The sequence below is a fragment of the Drosophila teissieri genome, chromosome 3L (assembly GCF_016746235.2).
Source record: "Drosophila teissieri strain GT53w chromosome 3L, Prin_Dtei_1.1, whole genome shotgun sequence".
Taxonomy (NCBI): domain Eukaryota; kingdom Metazoa; phylum Arthropoda; class Insecta; order Diptera; family Drosophilidae; genus Drosophila; species Drosophila teissieri.
Window position 1 is genome coordinate 21,816,693 of NC_053031.1, and position 22,740 is coordinate 21,839,432.

Here is a 22,740-nt window from a genome sequence, read left to right on the forward strand (position 1 = left end):
GCCAAACGGCAGAGGCGAATATTTTGCCAGTCGAGTGGGATATTGGAAAGATGAAAAATTATTGCCACAGTGTGTGCGTGTGTGTTTGTGAGTAGGTGTGTATCTGTGTGGGTGGGGTTCATCTGGGGACCTGGCAACAGGCACCGAATAACGCCCACTTCTGTGGGAAGAGTTCGAAATGGATCCTGTTCCGGGAATCCTATTTTCCAGCACTGAGCACTATTCTCTATTAACTTTTAACATTGCTTTGAATATTTGAATTAATTATTATTAATTATTAATTCTTTTGGTTTTCCTTTGGTGGGTGGACTTTTCTTGTAGTACTTCCTACTTTCCCGATCGCCTTTGGAATGTCTTGAAATCTTAAAAGCCAACCGTACACGCCGACGCGTCGCGACGCACTGCACCTACGCTCCAAAATTTTGAAAACTCAAAGACATTTAGAAAATTCTATTCACGAAATGAATGGACGTGGAAGCGGGACGGCACTGTTCGGATAGAAAGAGAGGGCCCAGAGAATTGAAAAGAGAGGGAGAGAGCTGATCCGAACCATCCCATACGGTCCCACACGATCCCGTCCGATCGCCAGCCAAGGAGCCAGGCAATGTATGCTGCTGCTCAATGGCAGCAGATGGGCAGCCCCACGACAGCACCCACTCCGCCCGCTCTACTCCACCCACCCACGCCCCCTGGCATAGAAAAGTCCGTGTCTAAAACGGGATGAAAAAGGAAAGCAAGGGGAAATCGAACCGATGAGTGCAGTTCGGCGTCAAAGTTCAAGCGCTCTTCGCTGTCGAGCGGGAAGAATTCTACACATTTCCATGATCGGCTGTTTAGTCTAAACATGGCTGCAGCCACACCCAGTCTTCCAGTCATATCCCCACTCGGGACCAGGTCCGTGTCCGCACGGGTACGGGTGTGGGTCTTGGTCTTGGTCTTACTCAGCCGGTGTATCCATCCGTTGGCTGGGGGAAAATAAACAACAAAGGGGGAAACACACACAAAAAGTAGAGAGCAGCGAATATGAACAATTTTATTCTCTAAACATTCCTGGATGTTTATGTTTTCCCCTTTTCTCGGGCGGAACTCGGGGTGCTCAAGTGCTGGGCCTTCGCTGAAACAAGATTCCGAATAGATTCTAAAACGCTTGGTTAGGGATCCCGTTCTCAGTTTCCAGTTTTTAGTTTTTCGAACTGAAAGACCGTCCCTCCCGCTTTTCCATTTAACTTTCTCTCACATTGTAAACATTTCACTTGACGCTTGATGCTAAATTTAACATTTTCGCCTTCGGACAGGGCAAAACAGGCAAATAAATTACGGAAATAAACAAAATGAAAAACAGCATCGGCACCAAAAACCAAAAGTTACCTGTGCTTTGGATTGCGGTTCCTTTTATCGCTGGAGAACTACAAAACCAGAAACTAAATATGTTGAGTGGAAATGGGAAATGCATGGGTGGCAAAAGGGCAGGAAAACTAAACTCACGCCTGGGTTCGGAGGAGGTCGATCTGCTTGGGACTCTAATGCGGATGGATAACTGGCTGAATCCTCCCTAAAATGATGCAATTTAATGGCCACACTTACGTTTGCTATTCAAGAGCCAATGTGTAATGATTTAATCACCATTGAATCACTGTTGCAGCTTTCGCCAGAAATGACTTCTGCACATAAGTGTACAGAAAACCTTTATACGATATCTTTGTGTATTTATGCGAATGAAAACAAGAAAGAACGCTATAGTCGAGTTCCCCGACTACCCGTTACCCGTTACTCAGCTAGTGGAAGTGCGAAGGATAGTCTTTAACACTGACAGTTTTTGGCGGCTTGTAGGCGTTAAAGTGGGCGTGGCAAAAAGTTTTTTGGCAAATAGATAAAAATTTACAAGACTAATACAAAAATGAAAAAATATCGAAACATTTTTCAAAAGTGTGGGCGTGGCAGTTTTGGGCGGTTTGTGGGCGTTAGAGTGGGCGTGGCAACATGAATCGACAAACTTGCGCTGCTTCTATGTCTCTGGAGTCTGCATGCTGAATCTCAACTTTGTAGCTTTTGTAGTTCCTGAGATCTCGACGTTCATACGGACGGACAGACGGACAGACGGACGGACAGACGGACGGACAGACGGACGGACAGACGGACATGGCCAGATCGACTCGGCTATTGATCCTGATCAAGAATATGTATACTTTATATGGTCGGAAACGCTTCCTTCTGCCTGTTACATACTTTTCAACGAATCTAGTATACCTTTTTACTCTACGAGTAACGGGTATAAAAATGAAAAAATATCAAAACATTTTTCAAGAGTGTGGGCGTGGCAGTTTTGGGCGGTTTGTGGGCGTTAAAGTGGGCGTGGCAAAAAGTTTTTTGGCAAATCGATAGAAATTTACAAGACTAATACAAAAATGAAAAAAAATTAAAACATTTTTCAAAAGAGTGGGCGTTGCAGTTTTATGCGGTTTGTGGGCGTTGGAGTGGGCGTGGCAACATAAATCAACAGACTTGCGCTGCGTCTAGGTTTCTGGAGTCTGTATGTTTAATTTCAACTTTCTAGCTTTTGTAGTTCCTGAGATCTCGACGTTCATACGGACGGACAGACGGACGGACAGACGGATATGGCCAGACCGTCTCGGCTACTGATCCTGATCAAGAATATTTATACTTTATATGGTCGGAAACGTTTCCTTCTGCCTGTTACATGCTTTTCAACGAATCTAGTATACCCTTTTACTCTAGGAGTAACGGGAATAAATATATTATAATAATACGAATAACCTCTAAAATGTCGTCATATCGCGCTGGCCCATTGGCTTAAATGAACGTGAAACATACAGGTTGCAATCAAATCGAATAGAAGTATTGACAATTTCATAAACCTTTCATAAATACAAAAATGAAAAAATATCAAAACATTTTTCAAGAGTGTGGGCGTGGCAGTTTTTGGCGGTTTGTGGGCGTTAAAGTGGGCGTGGCAAAAAGTTTTTTGGCAAATCGATAGAAATTTACAAGACTAATACAAAAATGAAAAAATATTAAAACATTTTTCAAAAGTGTGGGCGTGGCAGTTTTATGCGGTTTGTGGGCGTTGGAGTGGGCGTGGCAACATAAATCAACAGACTTGCGTTGCGTCTAGGTCTCTGGAGTCTGTATGTTTAATTTCAACTTTCTAGCTTTTGTAGTTCCTGAGATCTCGACGTCAATACGGACGGACAGACAGACGGACGGACAGACGGACATGGCCAGAGTAACGGGTATAAAAAAAGTGGGCGGCAAATTGATTTCATTGTAGGTATATTGGAATTATACATTTGATCGCAGTTTTCAGCGGCTTGCGGGCGTTAATTTCCACTTTCTGGGTTTTTTATTTACAGAGATCTGCACGTTCCACGTCCGTATACGCCCATTGAAATATGAATATATAGCAAAATAGGAGCGATTTACAAATCGTTTATTCTTTAATGGTATTTTTTGCTTTTTCTCCAGTTCTAAAGCGAAAACAGGTTTCATAGTACAGAAAGCAATGAAAGAATACTATAATGAAAGTGAAGGGTATTTAATATCACCAAATAAGAAAATTTGAATGTTAAAACTCCCAGTCCCCCTATCAAATTTGACTATCACACCGTTTTTGATTCGACTACAAAATTTTCTATCAGCCCCAAAATGAGCGATAATGAAGACAATAACGAGCGGCAGCCATCGAACTTCGAGTCGATTATAGACAACATGTTCACCCGGCTGCGAATCATCGCCGTGGACGTAGAGAAATTACAGAAGGCCAAGGAGAAGCTGGCTAACATGCAGCGGCGGAACACCTTCTACCATCTTCTAGGCCAGGAAGAAGAAGTCAGCGTGAACCTTGGAAGCGAGATGGTGGTCCTCCGCTCTAAGTATTCCTTACATTCAGATTACAACCAGAACGTCGGCACGGGCTCGGAGGAGGAACTCGACTTCGAGGAGTTGAGCGAGGATCCCTGCAACATACCTTTCGAAGAGGATCGCTGGCACGGCTTCTTCAAAGACTTTCAGATCCTGACCACTCCAGTCGCCACCGATCCCAACGAAAACCGCAAGTGTGTGGAGCTCACGTCGATGACGAACTGCGATCACGAGATCAAAAACCATCTATGTGCGTTTACAATTCGTTTGCGTCAACGTAATTGATTAGAAAAGATCTTCTTTATCTCACTAAAAATGGTCTTCATTGGTGGACTCAGATCACATTAGATCAATTAATCCAACTTATATAATTTCTGTGACACTCTCTATACTGCTGTCTGTTTGTCTATAAGAGCCATTTATAATTATACTACAACTCTTTCCTTTCAGTGGGCGGAGTGCGTTGCTTTATGGTTAACCTTTTCGTGGGCACCCAGCATGACAACCAGAGCCTCATCGTAAAGCTGCGGGAGTCGGAGATCAGTGTTTCTAAGGAGTTGGGTTTTCCCGTGGCGTCTTCAGTAATGGTAAAGATATCGCCGCGCCACCAATTCACTGGCGGATTCAGCACTCAATTCCGCCAGGAGGGCAAGAAGTTCGTTGAGCTCGTGCAAGGCCAGAAGATAATCCTGACCGTAGATAGGCAGTACTCGGATCGGTGCAACGCTGATGTTATATATGCGAATGCCCGCTTTCTGATCGGTGATGTGCAGCACTTGGACTTCATCCTGATTGGCGAGGACATTCAACTGATGGTGCGGAGCATCCACACGGACCACCTCAAGTGCTGTGTGGCCAGGGGAGGCATGCTATACGCCCACATGCCCGTGCTATTTCCGGCCAGGTGTCGTCGTTTCCGGGTCTCGTACGAGGAGCTAGAGGATCTAACCTTCGCCCGGGAGGTAGGCTTAAATGTGGTAGTATCCCACATCGTGGGGACCCCGAAGTACCTGGACGTCTTGGAGCAGGCGATGACCGCTATGCACTGCGATGGCATGAGACTGTATGCCAGAGTCGTGCTGAACGAGATCAAGGGCTGCAGGGGGGAGCTGAACTGGGCGATCAAACGCTACGACGGCTTCTTGGTGGAACTGGCGGAGCCGGCGATTATTCCGGACATAATGCACCTGTGCCCCGATGCCGAGTGCTTCATGCAGCTTACCTACGCTTCGAAGAAACCCATTATCTTTGATCCGCGGGTTTTGGATGAGCAAAAGCTTAGGGTGGACCCGGCGCACTACTATTACACGTTCTATTATCCGGACAAGTACGTGACCACGTGCCCGCAGCCCAAAAGTACAATCTACTTCCGCTTACTGCAATCCGCTATTTTCGAGCAGATTTGTCCAGCGGCACTGGCCAATACTCCGTACTGCGATCGATCCCACACTGGAGCGGATAGCCTAGCGCGTGCAGTGGTAACTGCCTCCATGGAAGTCCATGCGGTGGCCATCGTGGTGATCGGAGTCACCACGCGGATGGTGCAAAAGATTTCTCACTTTCGGCCCCAGTCCCCTATTCTCTTCGTTAGTCATATGCGCTCCGCGGAGGATTACGTTTCCATTTACCACAATGTTACCATGCTTCCATTCCGCACCAAGTGCATTATTTCACATCGAAGGAACGTCTTCCTAAAAGTCATATACGCGTTGGCCTATTTGGTGAAGCGAAAAATCGCCAAGCAGAACGATCAGGTGATCCTGGTGTACAACTACGAGGATGGCACAACGTTTCCTGAAAAGTACATCGTGTACAAGCTGGACAAAACTAACTTTGCGCCGCACATGGCGGAAAGCCTGTTTCCTGTGGACCAGGACCAGATGCAGACGCTCAAGGAAATTGAAAAGATTTAGTTCCTATATGTATGTAGATAATTTATTTGCTTTGGCGAGTAATTGGAATGTTAACGCGTTGGCCTAGAATATACAAAACAGATACATATGTACATACATACATACATTAATATATAGATACACATTTCTACGTTGTACTAGGGGATAACCATTTGCTGCTGTACAGAATCGATAGCGTAATCCTATGAGGGAATTTCGTCGTTCAATGTATATACAGACTATTTACGGGAATTCAACAGTTTCGTTTCTTATTCTTCAAAGCTTTACAGTGCCAAAAAAAAAGAAACGTATTTTCCCTTAACTAATTCGCTAAAACCTCATGTGTCGGACTTGTCGGCTACACTTCGAAACACGAAACAATGAATATTACAGCTTTCATCTTTGGGCTGATCACGCTCAGGGGATTTTTTGCAGAGCTTTCGACGTTACGTGCTCATATGCGGCCTTCAATGTAGTGTAACAGTATCCCGCCATTCCATTCATCTCGGCCTGGAAATTGGGGCCACCCGTCAGATCGTCCAATAAGGCCAACTCTGCACCCAAGTGGGGAACCGCAGCGCGCAGCATCGTGAGCATGGTGAGCGGTATCATGTTGTCCGCATTAAGCTGGGCGGCATTGGCTGTGAATTGGCACTGCTTAGTGGAACAATTTACGGATATTGAAACAATATAGACTTACCTGCCATTGCGTGTTCGTAGGCCTCAGTTAGCAGCTGGGTGCTGCGCTGTATCACAGTCAACATGTCCTGGGGACTAAACTTCTCCTGCAGTTCCTTTAACATCTGCACGGACTCCTCAAATTTTGGGTCCAACATTACATTGTGCAGAAAACTAATAGCAAACTTAAAAATTATAAAATAAGTTAAAACAGAGCACACATTAAAGAATACCTTTCATGGCCCATAAGTTCAACGAGCTCTTGGTCTTTTAGTTTCTCGGCCAGATTCAAATTCTGCCGATACATTTCGTCCTTTCGACTGTACTTATTTGCATACAGCACAAATAAAGTGGAGTAGATGCCCTCTGATAGCACGAGTGGGTATAAAAGGGTAATATGCGATATAACTTCCCTGCTGCCTTCCATCTGGCAAAGTTCCTCGGGTAACGCTGGAAACATCTGCCGCACAAAGCGGTAAATGCGACGCGATATGGACTCCCACTCTCTCATGGCTTGCTTCGCCAAAATCGGAGTGGGTTTAACCTTCCAATAGCCATATGAGTAGTGGAAACAGTTGGCAATGCGCTCGTTTAAAACGTACAGCGGGTGATGGCGATCCTTGAAAGCCTGCTCCAGGTACAAGCGTATGGAGGCCATATCTTGCTCAGTAAGCACCGAAGCCATTCCAAAACTGGGCACCTGGTCAAGCATTGCACTCGTTGTAGATGTGGTTGACGTTATTGAACAATCGCTGTTGTTCATGTGTTTCAGAATGCTGTTATTGTTGTTGTTACTTTGTTTCGAAAAACTTTCATTGAGCATGCTGGATTCATCGCCGTTGACAGTGCTGTTCATTAGGCTTGATTCCAACTGGAAACTGGCCAGACTGCTGGTGTCCAGATCACGAGATGTATTGTGGCCCATAGACATCAAGCTATCCGCTCTCTGTAATCCGCCTGGCTTGCTGTTAAGTGCCTCTTGGGAGTGGATTCGTCGTGGGGGAAATCCTAAGAAGTCCAGCGCTGATGCAGCCTCTGTTTGTAGCTTGCTCAGTGCGTTAGTGGTGGTGCGGGCCTTTGCCAGTGGAGAGGATGTCTTTTGTGGTAGCGGCAGACTGAGCAGGATGTTGTTAAAGTAGTTACCAGGCTTGGTTCCTTCACGAGCACGCTGCTTGCTCATGTACACCGCTATGCAGTTCCAGATTTGGGCCGTGCTCAAATTGGGCTTCGAGGATTTTCTGAGGGTGCCAGCTGATTGATTGCCACCAGAGCTGCTAGCTGACGTGCAATTGGCCAGGTTCGATTCAAAGTTGTTAAACAACGATCGCCACTTGCGATTGTGATCTACCACTTGACGCCCAAGGGAGCTACAGAAAAATCATTATTTTTACTTGCAATTCAAGTATTTTTTTTGGTTATTTTTGACTCACCTGGGGTACTTAGGGAACCGCCGATTTAGCACCAGTTCGCCGGCTTGAATCCGTACCGTGTCCCAGGTGCCACTAAGCTGTCCAAACATCTTGTTCCCAATAAGTTCGCAGGTGTCGTCGAACTCCCCGGTCCCTATGGCACCACTTCCTCCACCGGCATCTCCACTGGGCATGTAGTACTCCCCCCGTCCGTTCGGGCCGTGGAGTGTGAGTTCACCCTCATAGTAATAGTCGTTTTCAAACACAGCAACCCCACTGCCGATGAGATCGTCTCCGGAAAAGTTGCCTTCAAAGTAGTCGCCGCGGTTGGTGATACAGCTGCCGATTCCAGAACGCTTGTTGTCCGCAAACATGCCCATGTACTTGTCGCCGGTAACCAGGTCCTCTATCACTCCATATCCACTGCGTGCATTGGCCTGGTACTCGCCCACGTAGATGAATCGGTTGTTCCGCATCATTCCATGGCCGTGAAAGAGGCCCTCGCAAAAGTTTCCCTCGTAGACTTCGCTCTCGGGGGAATCTTTACAGTGCAGTTCGTAAATACCGTGACCGTGGAACCGGCCACCTTTAAAATTACCCACATACAGGCCCATTGTCGGAATCACCATTTTTCCGAAACCTAAGGAATAACATTTTTTTAATGTTTTTTTATTCGATATATCGAAAGAAATGTACCAAAAAATTACAATCTCATGTCACAAGTATATTAAAAAGTTTGGCCATCTATTATGGGTAGAGGTGGACTTGGATGTGCAATTATTTTTTACAAAGCAGTATTTGCATATTTCTTTTAAGCACGATACATAATATTTGTTTATGGTGATTATACTTGATAGTCTTCGTATAAGCTACATATATGACTAAATTACACCATGGATGTTTCTGGTACTTCCTGGCTTCTTTCGGTGGCGGTTACTTTTTATTTAAACTTTCAAGTAAAAACTCACCTTCAATGATCCCGTGTTGCAGCTCTCCGCAGTATACACTTCCGTCTGGATACTCCAGGTAGCCGTTTCCGTGAAGAACGCCCTTCCTCCAGGTACCGCACGCTTTCACCCTGGAGAACTTTGGGTGCTCCCGGCTAAACTCGTACCCCGTGGAGCGATAACTGGGCACAGGACTTCCGAGAGGCCTGCCCAAGGACGCAACAATGCTCGTTTGTAACTGGTCCAGCCACACCTTACGCATCTCGTGCGAACGGGTGGTTACCAGGAAGGTTTTTTCCGGCGTGGTCAAGCGCAGGCTGTCGCCTTCGGTCCACACCCACAGGGTAGTTAAGGGATAGGAGTAAAGCGAGTTGCCGCTTACTTGGCAGAGGAAGTCCGAAAAGAGGATGAAACTGTTGCTTGACCTGCTGATACCAGAAGTAACCAGTTTCAGTGGAACCAAAGCCGACGTCAAAATAACCCTTCTTTGGCGCCTTTTAAACTGCACAATCCTAGGGTTTCTATCGTTGCTGCTCCAGAAATCTTTGGTGTTCACGGCCAGCTCTTGGCTGATGCAGCTGTGCCGTGCGAACTCCGACCAGGCCACCCTGTGCTCTCCGTACTCAGGATGTGTCCTCACCAGCAGCTCCATAAATTGGACAAACAGCTGGTATATACTGAAGGGTTGCTGGAACAACCGAGTGACGTAGCTCTCCTCGTTGAGCTCGGCCAGCGGGCTGCTGAGTCCAGTAATGGCGACCACCGCCTCTCCAAATCCATTGATCGAGAACACATCGCAATATGCCTTTGTGTAGCCGTCAAACAGATCGATGTACTCTTTGTAATGGCAAATGAACAACAGATCGGCAGGCTGCACAAAGTCCGCTCGGTAGAATCCCTCTAGCGAATGCAAGGTGGCCACTAGCAGGCACAAAATACGCTCCCAGTTGATCAGCAAGGGGCCGAGGGACCTAAGCGGCTCTTGCGTCGACTGTCTTTGCCAGATTTCGAGTGTTTGGACTGCCTGTCGGTGCTTGAGAAGTAGCTGTAACTGTGACTGGAGATGACTTAGGTAGTAGTGATACTGCCGCTGGAACTGCCTTTGGTTTTGAAGAGTGTATCCGCCAGAACACATGAGCAAGCGTAGTTGATTAGGCCACACTGCTCCCAACTGAAGCTGGAGGAGCGTCTGAGCGTATGTGCTGGATTGCTGCAGATGTCGCATTGGAGGCGCAGGTTGGAGAGATTGTATCTGACCGGAGGCATTTAGCAGTAGTGTGTGGTAGTCGCCGCAAGTCGCCTCAAGCGCCGAGTTCTGTTCTATGGGTAGCGCTGCCGTGCTGTCTGTGATGGTAATCTCCATGGGAGAGCTGACATCTTCACCCAACTGAGAGTGATTGTTCAGGCCCCAGTGGTAGAGCCTTCCGTCCAGAGTGCGGGCCACCGTGTGTTCCAATCCAGCTGCAATGCTGCACACGCCCATGCTGTCTAGTTTCTGCAGGCGCATCACATTGGCCCTCCGGATATGATCCCCACTACCAAGGAGGCCATTATTGGAGGCTCCGAATGTAAAAAGTTGGGTGTGAAGTAGAGCGTATCCTTGATGGAGAAGGTGTCTTGTGTTAGCCGCAATGCTGCGTTCCGAGTGGTCACTGCTTAGGGATTTCACAGAGGCCCGTTCGTCCTCGGGCTCTTCCTTTGCACTAGTTACCGACAATTGAAGCACATCGTCGGCCAGGTTGTAGGGTGCAACTAACATCACAAAGTGCTCATTTCCGGCTGCCAAGTCCAGCAGTTCCTTGCCCTCTTCGTAAAGGCGCATGTGCCGAGGCTGTTGTTCCGCCTTAAAGACTTCCCCACAGCTGCCCATGACGTAGGTCTCCCCATCAGCGCCGACGAAGACAACGCCCTGTGCGGAGCAGCAAACCCGACGAATGCGTACGCCCTCAGCATGCAATTCGAGGGGGTCGAAACCCACGGTTTGCCACGCGTGGGGATGACCCACATCCCGGCCAGTTCCCGTGGCTTGGTGCTGCACAGAGCCATTGGTGAGAACTACAAAGAGGTCCAGACTGCCGGAACAGAAGTCCATATCTAGAACATCGGTACGCAGGAGTTGAAGGTCCAGATGGCCGCCGTTGGCCTGCAGCTTGGCGGAGTAAAGGGCGTGGTCAGTGGTCAGAAGGAGCAGGGACCCGCCTGCAATGCTGCAAATCCGGGATGCGGGAGCCCGCTGCAGGGGAGGCAATCCGCGCCAGTGAAGCTGCAGTGCCCTGCCTTCATGATAAATGGTGAAGGACTCTGGCTCCTCCTGACCACCAAATGCCGAGTCATCCGCTGCACTGGCCATGATGTGCAAATTTTTGTTGGGGACTTGGCCAGGGCCAAAGCTTTGTAACACGACGCAATTGCACGATTCGCCTGCAGGTCGTTCTCACATGGTGCACGTACTCCGATCTTCGCTAGGCAACACTGGTACCGACGAACATCATATGACACGATTCGAAATGCAATGCTAGATGCCACGGTAGAAAAAGTCTGTTTTCACTTGTTTTAAACTGGCTAATAAAAATTCATGTTTTTGTGATGGTTTTTTGGTATAGTGTGACCAGCGCTTTTGAGTCACATTAAGAATTTATTAAGTAAGGGTGTTCAGGCAAAAGAGCAACTTTATAATTTATAACAAATTTTGTATACACAGATAATTTCTACTACATGATAATTATTAAGAACTTTTAGATATGCACCATGGCAAACATAGTTGACAAATAAATAATAACACCCGAGCTGCAATCGCCACAAAAATAGAAACACCCTATTTAAAAATTTGTTTTGGTATTTTTTCTTTGCGGTTCAATTTTGTTTAGTTTTGTCAATATGGCCATATTGTTTTTGCAATCAGCTGTTTGACTCAAAAGTTTTTGCAAGTTTTGTTTATTTAGCTTAAAATGTAGTTTTATCGTTAATTAGGGAATATTATAGTGACATTATAACAATCGTCAAAAGTGTTTTGGAACTTCAACTAGTACGTTCCAGTGAAGCCTTCCGTGTGGTAATGCTGATTTCCATACGCCCACAAAACTTGTTTAAGCCACGAACTCACACAAAAATTAAATTTTTTCAGCTCGAGTATGGATTTGGACTACGAGGGCGCTACGTCGTTGGCGGACGACTCCGGACACTTTAGCTGCACCAGCGACGATGGAGGAGGAGATCCTGGTCAGGAACCGGAGTCGGAAACAGAACAATCGATGTTTTTGGTGCGGCAGGAGCTGCTTCGGACACGCAGTGAGGTGGAAAGGCTCTTGAAATCGGAGCAGTGGTACAAGAAGGAGCTAAAGTCCCAGAAGCACAGCAGTCTTGAGACGCTAGAACGATTGTACGCACAGGAGCGGAAGTATTTAATGGAGAACCAGAGGCTACAGCAAGAATCGATCCGCCTGCATACAAAATGTGCCACTCTGGAGAAGCAGCAGGAGCCGGGGTCACAAATTTCCCCAGGCTCATCGCCAGTTGAAGCGGACTCGGAGTCCCATGACTCCTCCTTTGAGGCGAAACTGCAGGAGGCGCGCTTACGGGATCAGCGTCAGTTAATAGACGTGCTTCGAAAGCAAAAGAAGATGCTTCTGGACGACATTCAGAAGCTCAGCCTGGAACACGAAGAAAAACTTTCGCAGTTGCAGCAAACTGTGGTTGGTATGGAGCTGGAAAGCAAGCACGTAACTGGGAAATGCAAGCAACTACTCGACCTAAAAAGTCAAACGGAGTACCAGCTGAAGCTGAGGAGCACTGCCTTGCGCAGCGTCACCGCAGAGCGGAATCAGCTACGACAAGTCATTGGTGAGCTTAACGAGACGCTTCAAACCCAGGAGCATTTGCTATCGTTAAAGGAACAGGAGTTCCTCGATTTGAAACAGTACTACCAGCAAAAGTTGACCCGGGAGAGCAGCATAGAAATTATGCACTCTTATAGCATGAAATTTTACGAGGCGATTAACAGTAAAACAAGTGAAATCGCCAGCCTAAAGAATTCTCTTAACGAGCTTCAAACCGAGCTGATGCTGATGTCACAGCTGAAAGAGCAATGCGAGGAACAGCAGCGTCAGCTTGAGCAACTGGAGTTCACATTGCAGGCACAACTTTTGGAGGAGGCTCAGCTTCGCCAAAGCAATGCTCTAAAAGTGGAGCAAGTGGAGAATTTAACCATTTCTTTGGCTTCCTTAGAACTAGAAAAAGATGGCTTAAAAGAAAATGTTTGTGAGGCGCAAACTACCTTGAAGAATCTAGAGCAGAAGGTGGACATTATTCAAAAACAGTATGCCGAAATGTGCTTCTTGTGTCAAAAGACCAAACAGCAGTTGGAACTGGAGAAAGTCGAAATTGGCAAAATAAAGCAGAACGGTTCCTTGAGGGAAAGTGAGTTAATGGAGAAAATCAAAGGTTATGCAGCGCAGTGTGATGAGCTAAGAAAAGCGTTGACCGAAGCAGAATCCCGTATCGATATGCAAAGCAAAAAGACAGAGAGCTGGCAAGCGCAGCTAAAAGCAATTGAACGGACAAGCCAGGCGGCCCAAACGGACCTTGAAGAACCTATTTTAATTCAACGCATTGAAACTTTGGAACAGCAACTAGCGGATGTCAAGAGCCAGAAATTACACACAGTTTCGCTGCTCCAAAAACTGCTCCAACAGCAAGAAGCTAAAATCAAGAGCACTAACGAAATGAAAGCAGACTGGCTACAACTGTTAGATGCTCTGCAAGCTACTCAAAGCTTGGAGCAGGAAATGCGGGCAGAGCTTCAACATAAGACGATTGAATTGGAGCACCTGAATGAACTCTTCGCTGGACAAAATGACGAACTGCAGAAACTCCAGAGATTGAGTCAGGCCAGAGACAAGGAGAATCAACTAGAATTACAGCTTTTAAAGGAATCATTCCAAGAGAATATGGAGATACACTCTGCAGCTTCGATCAACATGCAAAGGCTGCAAAGCCAGGTGAAGTCTTTGCTAGATGAGAAGGAAGAAATGGCGCGAGAAGAACGCAAAGCAGAAGAGTATTTGCGATCTCTCGGTCAAGTTCTCGAGATGGAAACAGGGAGGAGACTCCCACATATAAAAAGCTGGCCTCAGTTGGCCAAACTTCTACGGAAGGAACTGCGAAACGGGAGGATTAATAGTCGAAAGGCTGAAGAGCTTCCTGGGCTTAAAATGAAGCTGACTGAGATTAGCGGCAGGCATCAACAAGCTTTGTCAAAAATTAAGGTATGTTAGGTTGTACTTCCTAAAAATAGCTCTTAAAGTAATAATGTTTGAAAATAATAGTTCAGATTTTGTAACACAATATAATGCTTTCCACAGTGTCTGGAGCAAACCTTGGTAGTGGAGCGAGCGCGATTTGAGGCCTCGGACTCGGGAAAATCGACGGCTAGCAACACGCCTCAGGAACCCGCCCATGAGGTGGCTAATCTAATTGATGACTACAAGAAGGTAATTGAGTTCCCCTACGCTTGTGTTCTTTTGATATTTCTCAAATTGATTTTCCTTGCCGCAGCTTGTTCAGCAAACCGCCAATGAAACATGTCGCCCTCGCAACAGCTTTATATTTGATCTGATCGAGCGGAGTCAACTATGCCAACCGAATTTGTGCAAGTTAGGCGAGGGTATTTCTGCCTGCCAGTCTGATATGAAGGAGCTAAGCAGGCTTATCAGTGCTGGTCAAGAACAGAGAAGAGTGGAGGCCATGCCCTCACTAATGGAAGAACTTCGAGCGGTGGCAGAGCACTCTTAGACGAGCATAATGTAGTTTTCAGTCGAATGCTTAAAAATTTCTCTTGTGGTACCTAATTGATAAGTCTCGAATTTTGTTTTCCTGAAAGGTGCAATTATCCAATATACATTCGTATTGAGTGTTTGTGTCTAGTCTCACAGACCTAATTATACCCGTTACTCGTAGAGTAAAAGGGTATACTAGATTCGTTGAAAAGTATGTAACAGGCAGAAGGAAGCGTTTCCGACCATATAAAGTATATATATTCTTGATCAGGATCAGTAGCCGAGTCGATCTGGCCATGTCCGTCTGTCCGTCCGTCTGTCTGTCCGTCTGTCCGTCTGTCCGTCTGTCCGTATGAACGTCGAGATCTCAGGAACTACAAAAGGTAGAAAGTTGAGATTAAGAATACAGACTCCAGGGACATAGACGCAGCGCAAGTTTGTCGATTCATGTTGCCACGCCCACTCTAACGCCCACAAACCGCCAAAAACTGCCACGCCCACACTTTTGAAAAAGGTTTTGATATTTTTTCGTTTTTGTATTAGTCTTGTAAATTTCTATCGATTTGCCAAAAAACTTTTTGCCACGCCCACTCTAACGCCCACAGACCGTCAAAAACTGCCACGCCCACACTTTTGAAAAAGGTTTTAATATTTTTTCATTTTTGTATTAGTCTTGTACATTTCTATCGATTTGCCAAACAACTTTTTGCCACGCCCACTCTTGCGCCCACAAACCGCCAAAAACTGTCAGTGCTGAAGACTCTCCTTCGCACTTCCACTAGCTGAGTAACGGGTATCAGATAGTCGGGGAACTCGACTATAGCATTCTCTCTTGTTTTTAGTTAGATCCAACTTAGCTCAATTTATGGAAATATTTTTTTCGTTGTCTTTTGTATTCTTTATCTTTTTTTTGGGTTAAACATTCTCTTCGTTCTGCTAGTTTGTCCAATTCTATATAAGCACTAGTTGCCAAACTTTACCATAAGACATATAAATCATATTTGTGTAATTATTGTATAGCCAATAACACTTAAATTTGAAATACCTTGTGAAGATAAAATATATTTGTGCGAAGTCGATTAGTGCACATCATTTATTTTCGTGGGCACCGAGGAATTTTAGTACCATCGTTTTCCGAAATAACCTCCTTTTGGTCATATATGGTATTTCCGTCTTCGTCCACGTTTAAAACTTCCTGTATTACACCTTTCCGAGTTCGCGTAATCCCACACCTCGGCTTATCATGTTTATCCATGCATAATATAAGGAGTTCGGTATGCTGTAGGTCAGTTGGTTTTAGGACCTTGGTTACCTTACAAGATGCCGTAAACTCTTTAGGGCATGTTACACCGGCACATTGCCAGCCATCTAGGGGGAAATTATTAATACCATAGATGTGCAATTCATGTTCATGTAATCCTTACCCTTAGTTTTCTTTACCGTAGCTTGATTTAAGTTCTCATTTAGGTGCCTATCTCCGTCTGCCTTAAAATAAATTTAAGATCCATATTACCCTATAAGTTCAAGAATTTCGGATTCCCCTTACCAGGGAGTAGGCAGTGAATGATAAAATGCTCCCCACTAGTAAAATTGAGGATTTAAAATTCATAACTCAACCTGGTTTATAGAGTTTACCTCTATGACTGATTGGTTCAAACAAGTCGGCTGATATATTGGTTCGACTTAATGCGTAATCCGTCCCGCAAAGCGAAGAAAATGTAATTATTATAAATAGCTATACCTTTACCACTTCATGAGTTTAGAATTGAATAATACCATAGTTTGTATACATTTTGGACACCCTTACATTGCATTTGTTATTCCTGTAACACAATGCCCTTATTGTATTCCCAATCAGTCACTTAGAAAGTCGCCCTTAATGCGGAAACATGTCTTTTCAAGGATGACGTAACTGTGGCAAATCGTTTTTGTAGCTTCATCTCCAATCAGAGACGGGGCAGTCTTTTTTCATTCCGCTCGCAATATATTAGGCGAAGGTACCCCACACCGCCCTTGGCATTGTCAACGGCTGGAACGGAATCCGGAGGGGTCCGCAGGAGGAGAGGCGATCCACTTGGGTATTGATAAATGCGTTGAAAACTAAGCGACCGCCCCACGCCTCCGATTCCCGATCCTCGAGAGACCCTCCCGCAGCCAGTTCGCGATGAGGAGCAATCGACCACAATCGGTGGTCAAATTCAATTGGCGCAATTTTTCATCTGTGGCTCCCAGGGATCCAAACTGGCGGATTCTTTTGGGCCGTTGCTGCTGCCGTCTATTGTTGCCCTGGGCTCTGGCAATTGTTCTCGGTTCTGGATCTCTGGGGCCATGGGGCTTTATAGTATATGGCTACGGAGCCCTCGGCTCAAGGTTGTTTATTTTGAAAAATCACCATCACCCGATCGCGGCTTGTGCCGACGGATGGGGATTTAATTCTGTTCTGGACATTTATAAATTGCATTCAATTTATACACAACACGAAAGCGTGATTTTTACATTTTTACAATCTAGCGAATAATAGATCAGCGTCGTATTATTGCAGACTCCTTGCTGAAGTGCTCTTTGCAATGGAGCAATGGATTTCTTTGGGTCTTCGGCCTGTGCCATGGATGATGTGCCATTGGATTGGGTTGACTGGAAATAGTGTTGCTCAGGGTAGATATAAAAACAAAACAAATAAAAATAAAACGTAAGCAATCAAAATTCAGAAATACATGGGCTTTACAATTTTTAACAGCATTATTGTTAGAATTATAATTACATAAATATTACATTTCTGATAATATTCAATATAAGCGTAGCCCCAAACAATTTCTCAATCCATTCAGTAATAATACATTTTTACAAGCTTCCTTACAAAAATTTGTAATACCACTATTTTATTTCGTACTTGGAATTCAGTTGCACGAATATTTCAATTTTGGTAACCGTTGAAACTGACTGTTATTCCCGGTATTGATACCCATTTGGGCTCTATTATTAAATTTCCCATCTTCTCTGCCACATCCAGCAAAGTGGGGACATCGTTTCGTCCGTCCGAGGGTACCATTTGATTCGATGAGAGTGCTTTTTGCTGTACTTCACTTTGGATCTTTGATTTCGGTTCTTTGTATTGAGCAGGTCGCTTCCTAAAGCGGTGTAGTAGGATGGTAAGGGGCTGCTGGGGAGAGGGTGTTCTGGCCAAACAAAAGGCATAAACATTTAATTCTCACCATTGACGCGGTCGAAGGGGTTGGGAAAAGATGTCGAGTTCCGTCCTTCTGCTCCGACTGGGTCTCAAGTCTGGCAGGCCAGTCAGTCCTAGTGCCAAATTGCAAATGCAACTTGTTAACCTTGAAACCCGAGCGGACGGATCAGCCGGCGGACAGATAGTCAAGGAGCCTGAACCTCAGATCGCGCACAGTATGAGGCATTTAGTCAGACGTCGTCGTTGTTGCTGAAGTTGTTCTTGCTGCTGATACCACAAATGCTGCTGTTGTTGTTGTCCGTTTGCCGATCCCTCGTTTGTCTAGCTGATGCAGTGAGAGAAATCTGAACAGTGTAGTGCTTACTTCACCATATTTTGTCATTATTTAACACAGTTTTCCATTTTTCATGTTACCACACAAATTCTTCTCAGTGCATATTGAATAATGCGTTTATGGCCAGATGAATGACACTTCAGACGTGCGTCCCTGGATCTGCAGCTTACAACTGGCCACTGGCAACAGCAACTGACCACAAACCACCGGCCACGAAGGCCAGGAAGGGTAAGGAAGCTGGGTCTGCCTCCTGGTGGTGCATATTTCATGCGTAAACTTTGGCTTTGGCTTTGGCTTGGGCATCCGCCACTATTCGTCATTTGTGCCGGGCCATGTCAGTGCTGTGTTTGAAGGAAATTCGTTTAAATTGTCAATTGTCTGGAGTCCCCCGTCCGTCGCTCCTCTGCCGCTGCAGCTCCTTGTGGAAACTGGTTTCCAGAGACGCATCAGCGGAAAAAAAAGCAGTGGGGAGCGGGAATCGAAGCGATGTGGCCCGAACCCTTTTAGCATTCAAACGTGATGGCTGGCGGCCCCCACAGTGGCTGCATCGGGACCCCAGGGCCTTGGTGCGTTTGCATTTAGCTGCCCAGGCACATTAAAGTCGAGTCAACTTACCCACATTGGAGCGGCATGTTTAGTGCCCTGCCAGTGGTTCCTGTACCCAAACATACTCCCCTTTATTCCCATGCCATCCAAACGCACTCCCACCGGAGGGGCCATTTCCATTCTGATTTGGTTTAAGATTCGGATCGGATCCTGCTCACTGGGTGTTGCAATGTCATTCCCTGCGTTTTACACACTCGTGCACTTTACAGCACGGCCATAAATAAACTTGTATCTTAAAGATAGAAATAGTCGTAAAAAATCAGCGAATGACCCCGAATCCCTCGGTCTCCAAGTCGCGTGAGAGCTTTTAGCCCACTCCAGAGCAGATGGACTAGAACCGATCACGGATAATCATCAAATGGCTAAAGAGTCAGGCGGGCCATTTGGTGCATCTGTAGAACATGTGTAAGTTCCATATTAAATTTTATATTTAGCGCACGACTTTGTGGGCTTCATTTTCCCTTTTAGAATTTTGCATACAATGAAGATCCCAGTAGGATGATTTGAAGGGACAAGGACGAGATCGTGATTGAAGCCACAATCGCGGTCATTAGAAAATTGACTTCTGGCAATTGCTGAAACACTTATGGACCCTAACCCATTTAAGGAGCGGAGAAACCAGAGCCCGATTTTAACACCCCAGAATGATGCATTTTGGTCATAAGCGGTTTTAATCATCTTGCCGGCCCATATGCAAAGTCATTTAAAATATAAATTACTCAGTTTCGCTCTCGGTGTTTTCAGATTAAATACATTATTCATAAGATGGGTATTATCACTCCTAACAAGCCACACGTGGCGGCTGGCCTTTCATTAAGCATAAATCATAATTATATTCACCGATTTACATTTCCTCTTCCCCTTTGGGTATTGTCGATAAACACATCTTTCGGGATGACGAAACATCTCAATGAACCTGTAGCTGTAATGCTGAGCTACGTGGGCACATTTTAATTTACCTTCTAACGCTGCTGGAACGTTTTGACCCAATTCATCTGGATTCAATTGAAGCATATAAAAACCAGCCATAAAAGTCAGTTGAAATGGATTTCTTTTGAGAGAGCTTCAGATGGTAGTCGATTCAGCGAAGATCGTAAAAAATAATTAAGAAGTTTGTACTGAACATTTTCCCAGTGCTCTTTGTCAAGTTGGTTGGATTATTTTTAGAAACTTTGGCGTATTTTGGAGGACCGACATGTAAGCCAGGTAACTTTTATGGTTTTTAGGAAGACTACGTTAAAAATCCAAAGCAATGTTAAGTAATAATTTTTAAACCATATCCGAATATTAAGCTGATTCTATTAAATTGATCAGGCTTAGGGTATTCCCGTTTCGACTCTTTCTCTATTCTCTCCAATCTCTAGTTTAACTTTTTGGGTCTCTTTTGATTTCCATTATATGGACCCAGGTTATTTAATCAATGGGGACTCAGTTGCGCGTACTCCACATAAAAGGGAAGACACTCCAGCGAGCGCTCAACTCAAAACCCAGCTTCTTGGCCGCGGATTGGTAAATTGATCTTGGCCCATTACAAAATAGTGGAAAGAACCGTTAAGATCAGTGGATAGCGACTGGAATCAATGACCCAAAACATTTTTGGGTTGCCCACATTCTGTTGCCTTGATTACGTCAAATGGGATTTGGATGCCAGATGCTTCAATGTGAGGCTTCTAGCTGGGCGGCTTTCGATCGATAACTACTCGTATGTAATGCATTAACATTTCTCCATTCCAGGGCAGGCGTAGCCAAAGAGCCCAAGCCACGAGCACAGGAACGAGACAAAATGTCAATGGGAGAGTCTTGTTCCTGGCCTGGCGTCTCACCGGACAACATGCAAATAGCAAATAGCGCATAGCCAGATGCCAAGTCGAAGTCGAGGAGGAATCCGCAGCCCAAGGGGCCCATGTGGCTATGCAATTTAGTCAAAGGCCCTAACGGCATTTGAGCCAAATGCGTTTACGTTTACGCATCCGCTATAAACTCGTATGCCGGGTTGTTGCTGCCAGAGCCGCTTGCCGATTCTCCCAGCATGGATCTTGGAGCAGGGATGCCAGTTTAACCATTTTTTGGACATTGCTTGGAAATTCAGAAAGAGGATAGATTATAAGGACGTAGGTCGAAAGACACCACAATCGGATTTCGGATTAGTGTGGTTCTACCCAAATCCAAAACAGTTTTCGTGAGAAAGAAATTATTGATTTCGTAGATTTTTTTAGACGAGAATTAGCATTTTTAAAATGGCAACATCTTCTCTTCTCTTAGTTATTCAAAAGGTGCATGTGAAATGTACATTTCACCAATCAACTATATTTACAAACTAATTTATATTTATTTATATATATATTTAGCCTCCTTGTTTTCCTCTCTTCCATGGACTCACAATCAAAACAGTTAAATGAAGAGAGTTTTGGCTTTTATTATCCCTCAACACTGCGGAAAAGGTGTTGGCAGCGGACTCAGAACCAGTTGGCCGCGTTATACTTAGGTTTGAAGCAGGAGCATGCGACAAAACTGTGCTCTGGGCCGGCTGCTCGTTGGCTGGTACTGCAGATCCACTTCCTTCGGAGCTTGGAACTGTTAATTGGACCCAGCCAGCCCGTCCGCTTTCAGGGGCTTCGGAGTTTGGCAGTGCGTGGCGCACTTAAACGAGGTTAACTGTACTGCGAAGACATCGCTCGTCTCTGGGCCGCGGCGCAAATGTAATTTCCACTTACGTGAACGCCAGCGCTCCAGGGCCCCAGATCGGAGATCCCAGATCCGCACGGTCAATGCACGCATTACTAGTTACTAGATGCCAGCTCCACACCGCCAGCTTATCGACCTGCAATCGCGCAGCCCCGGCACTTTAGCTCCCAGCTCAAGCTCCCAACTCCCCCTTGCTCCTTCTGCTCAGAAAAAGACCATCAAATCAGCAACGTGATGCTGATGCTGCCCTTGGGGCTCTGTGCTTGCACTCTCTCTATAAAGCGGTCATAACATTTGCACCACAATAATAGCTGTAATGCCAACCCAACGCCGCCCAGCCCCATTCATTCAAGGATAATGTTACGGTTAATGGCGCGTCCGCCGAGTAATTTAATTTACTCGTACACTCGCCACATGCCCCCAACAAACGAACAACGCGAATTATTATGGCCGAAAATCGCGACTAGACAGCCGCGCAGACGGTGGTCACATGGAGCCACAGATGGAGGCGCAGATGGAGGCGCAGATGGAGGCGCAGATGGAGATACAGATTGAGATGGAGCTGCGGCTTGAGCTGGATATACCTCATATCGCGGCCCTCGGCGATTGTCAGTCGTCCAGAGTTTGGAGATGAGACAGTGAGGACTGGCAGTCGGCGAAGTTGGCTCGAGCAAGTGACCGGTATCTATTGCTATAATTTTCCCTGAAACTGTGTAGCGATGAAATATCTATGGGAAATTCCGGATTTTTGTGAGTTAATAGGAATAGGAACAAAAATATAAATAATAATTGATACTGTGTAACACTTTTGAAGTGTGGTGAAGGGTTTTATTTTTAATAAATACGGAATATAAACACATTGTTGCATTTAAGCAGAATCCATATTGGTTTTAAAAAGAAACCTTTATTAGCTGGTACGCAAGATAATTGTTATTTGATTATAATCGTTACTCGAAGAGTAAAAGGCCAAGCCTTTTGACCATATAATGTATACATAGTCTTGATCAAGATCAAAAGCCGAGTTGATCTGGCCATGTCCGTCTGTACGTTCGACTGTCCGTCCGTATGAACGTCGAGATCTCAGGAACTATAATAGCTAGAAAGTTGAGATAAGAGATGCAGCTTCCAGAGACAAGATTGTTAACTGATGTTGCCACACCCACTCTAACTCTAAAAATTTGATTTTTGTTATTTTATTATTTTTTTCACAATTTCTATCGATATGCCAGAAAAATATTGAAATTTCTCGTTCGCTATTCTCTCTTGTTTTAGTTTAGCTTGTATCAAGGTTCTGCCAGATATCATCGTTTGGTCTAGTCCATCTCCAGCGAATTCTGTGCCCGCTCGCA

General features: G+C 45.4%; 4 protein-coding genes across 4 annotated transcripts; 2 read left to right on the forward strand and 2 right to left on the reverse strand.

Moving 5' to 3' along the window:
- Positions 1–3,574: 3,574 nt before the first annotated feature.
- On the forward strand, positions 3,575–5,884 carry LOC122618423. The gene is made up of 2 exons (XM_043794851.1): positions 3,575–4,129; positions 4,330–5,884. Exons 1-2 carry the CDS (start codon positions 3,664–3,666, stop codon positions 5,790–5,792), a joined length of 1,929 nt encoding a protein of 642 aa, XP_043650786.1. The 5' UTR covers positions 3,575–3,663; the 3' UTR covers positions 5,793–5,884.
- A 152-nt stretch (positions 5,885–6,036) lies between these two features.
- LOC122618421 (alsin homolog) lies at positions 6,037–11,421 on the reverse strand. Its single transcript, XM_043794849.1, has 5 exons — positions 8,827–11,421; positions 7,880–8,498; positions 6,683–7,816; positions 6,472–6,623; positions 6,037–6,412 (listed from the first exon to the last, which is right to left on the reverse strand). Exons 1-5 carry the CDS (start codon positions 11,153–11,155, stop codon positions 6,189–6,191), a joined length of 4,458 nt encoding a protein of 1,485 aa, XP_043650784.1. The 5' UTR covers positions 11,156–11,421; the 3' UTR covers positions 6,037–6,188.
- Positions 11,422–11,565: 144 nt separating this feature from the next.
- Positions 11,566–14,853, forward strand: LOC122618422 (polyamine-modulated factor 1-binding protein 1). The gene is made up of 4 exons (XM_043794850.1): positions 11,566–11,857; positions 11,930–14,069; positions 14,166–14,294; positions 14,359–14,853. The coding sequence occupies exons 2-4, from the start codon at positions 11,937–11,939 to the stop codon at positions 14,593–14,595; spliced, it is 2,499 nt and encodes an 832-aa protein (XP_043650785.1). The 5' UTR covers positions 11,566–11,857; positions 11,930–11,936; the 3' UTR covers positions 14,596–14,853.
- Positions 14,854–15,621: 768 nt separating this feature from the next.
- LOC122618425 lies at positions 15,622–16,256 on the reverse strand. Its single transcript, XM_043794853.1, has 3 exons — positions 16,126–16,256; positions 16,004–16,064; positions 15,622–15,947 (listed from the first exon to the last, which is right to left on the reverse strand). The coding sequence occupies exons 1-3, from the start codon at positions 16,186–16,188 to the stop codon at positions 15,673–15,675; spliced, it is 399 nt and encodes a 132-aa protein (XP_043650788.1). The 5' UTR covers positions 16,189–16,256; the 3' UTR covers positions 15,622–15,672.
- Between the last annotated feature and the right edge of the window lie 6,484 nt (positions 16,257–22,740).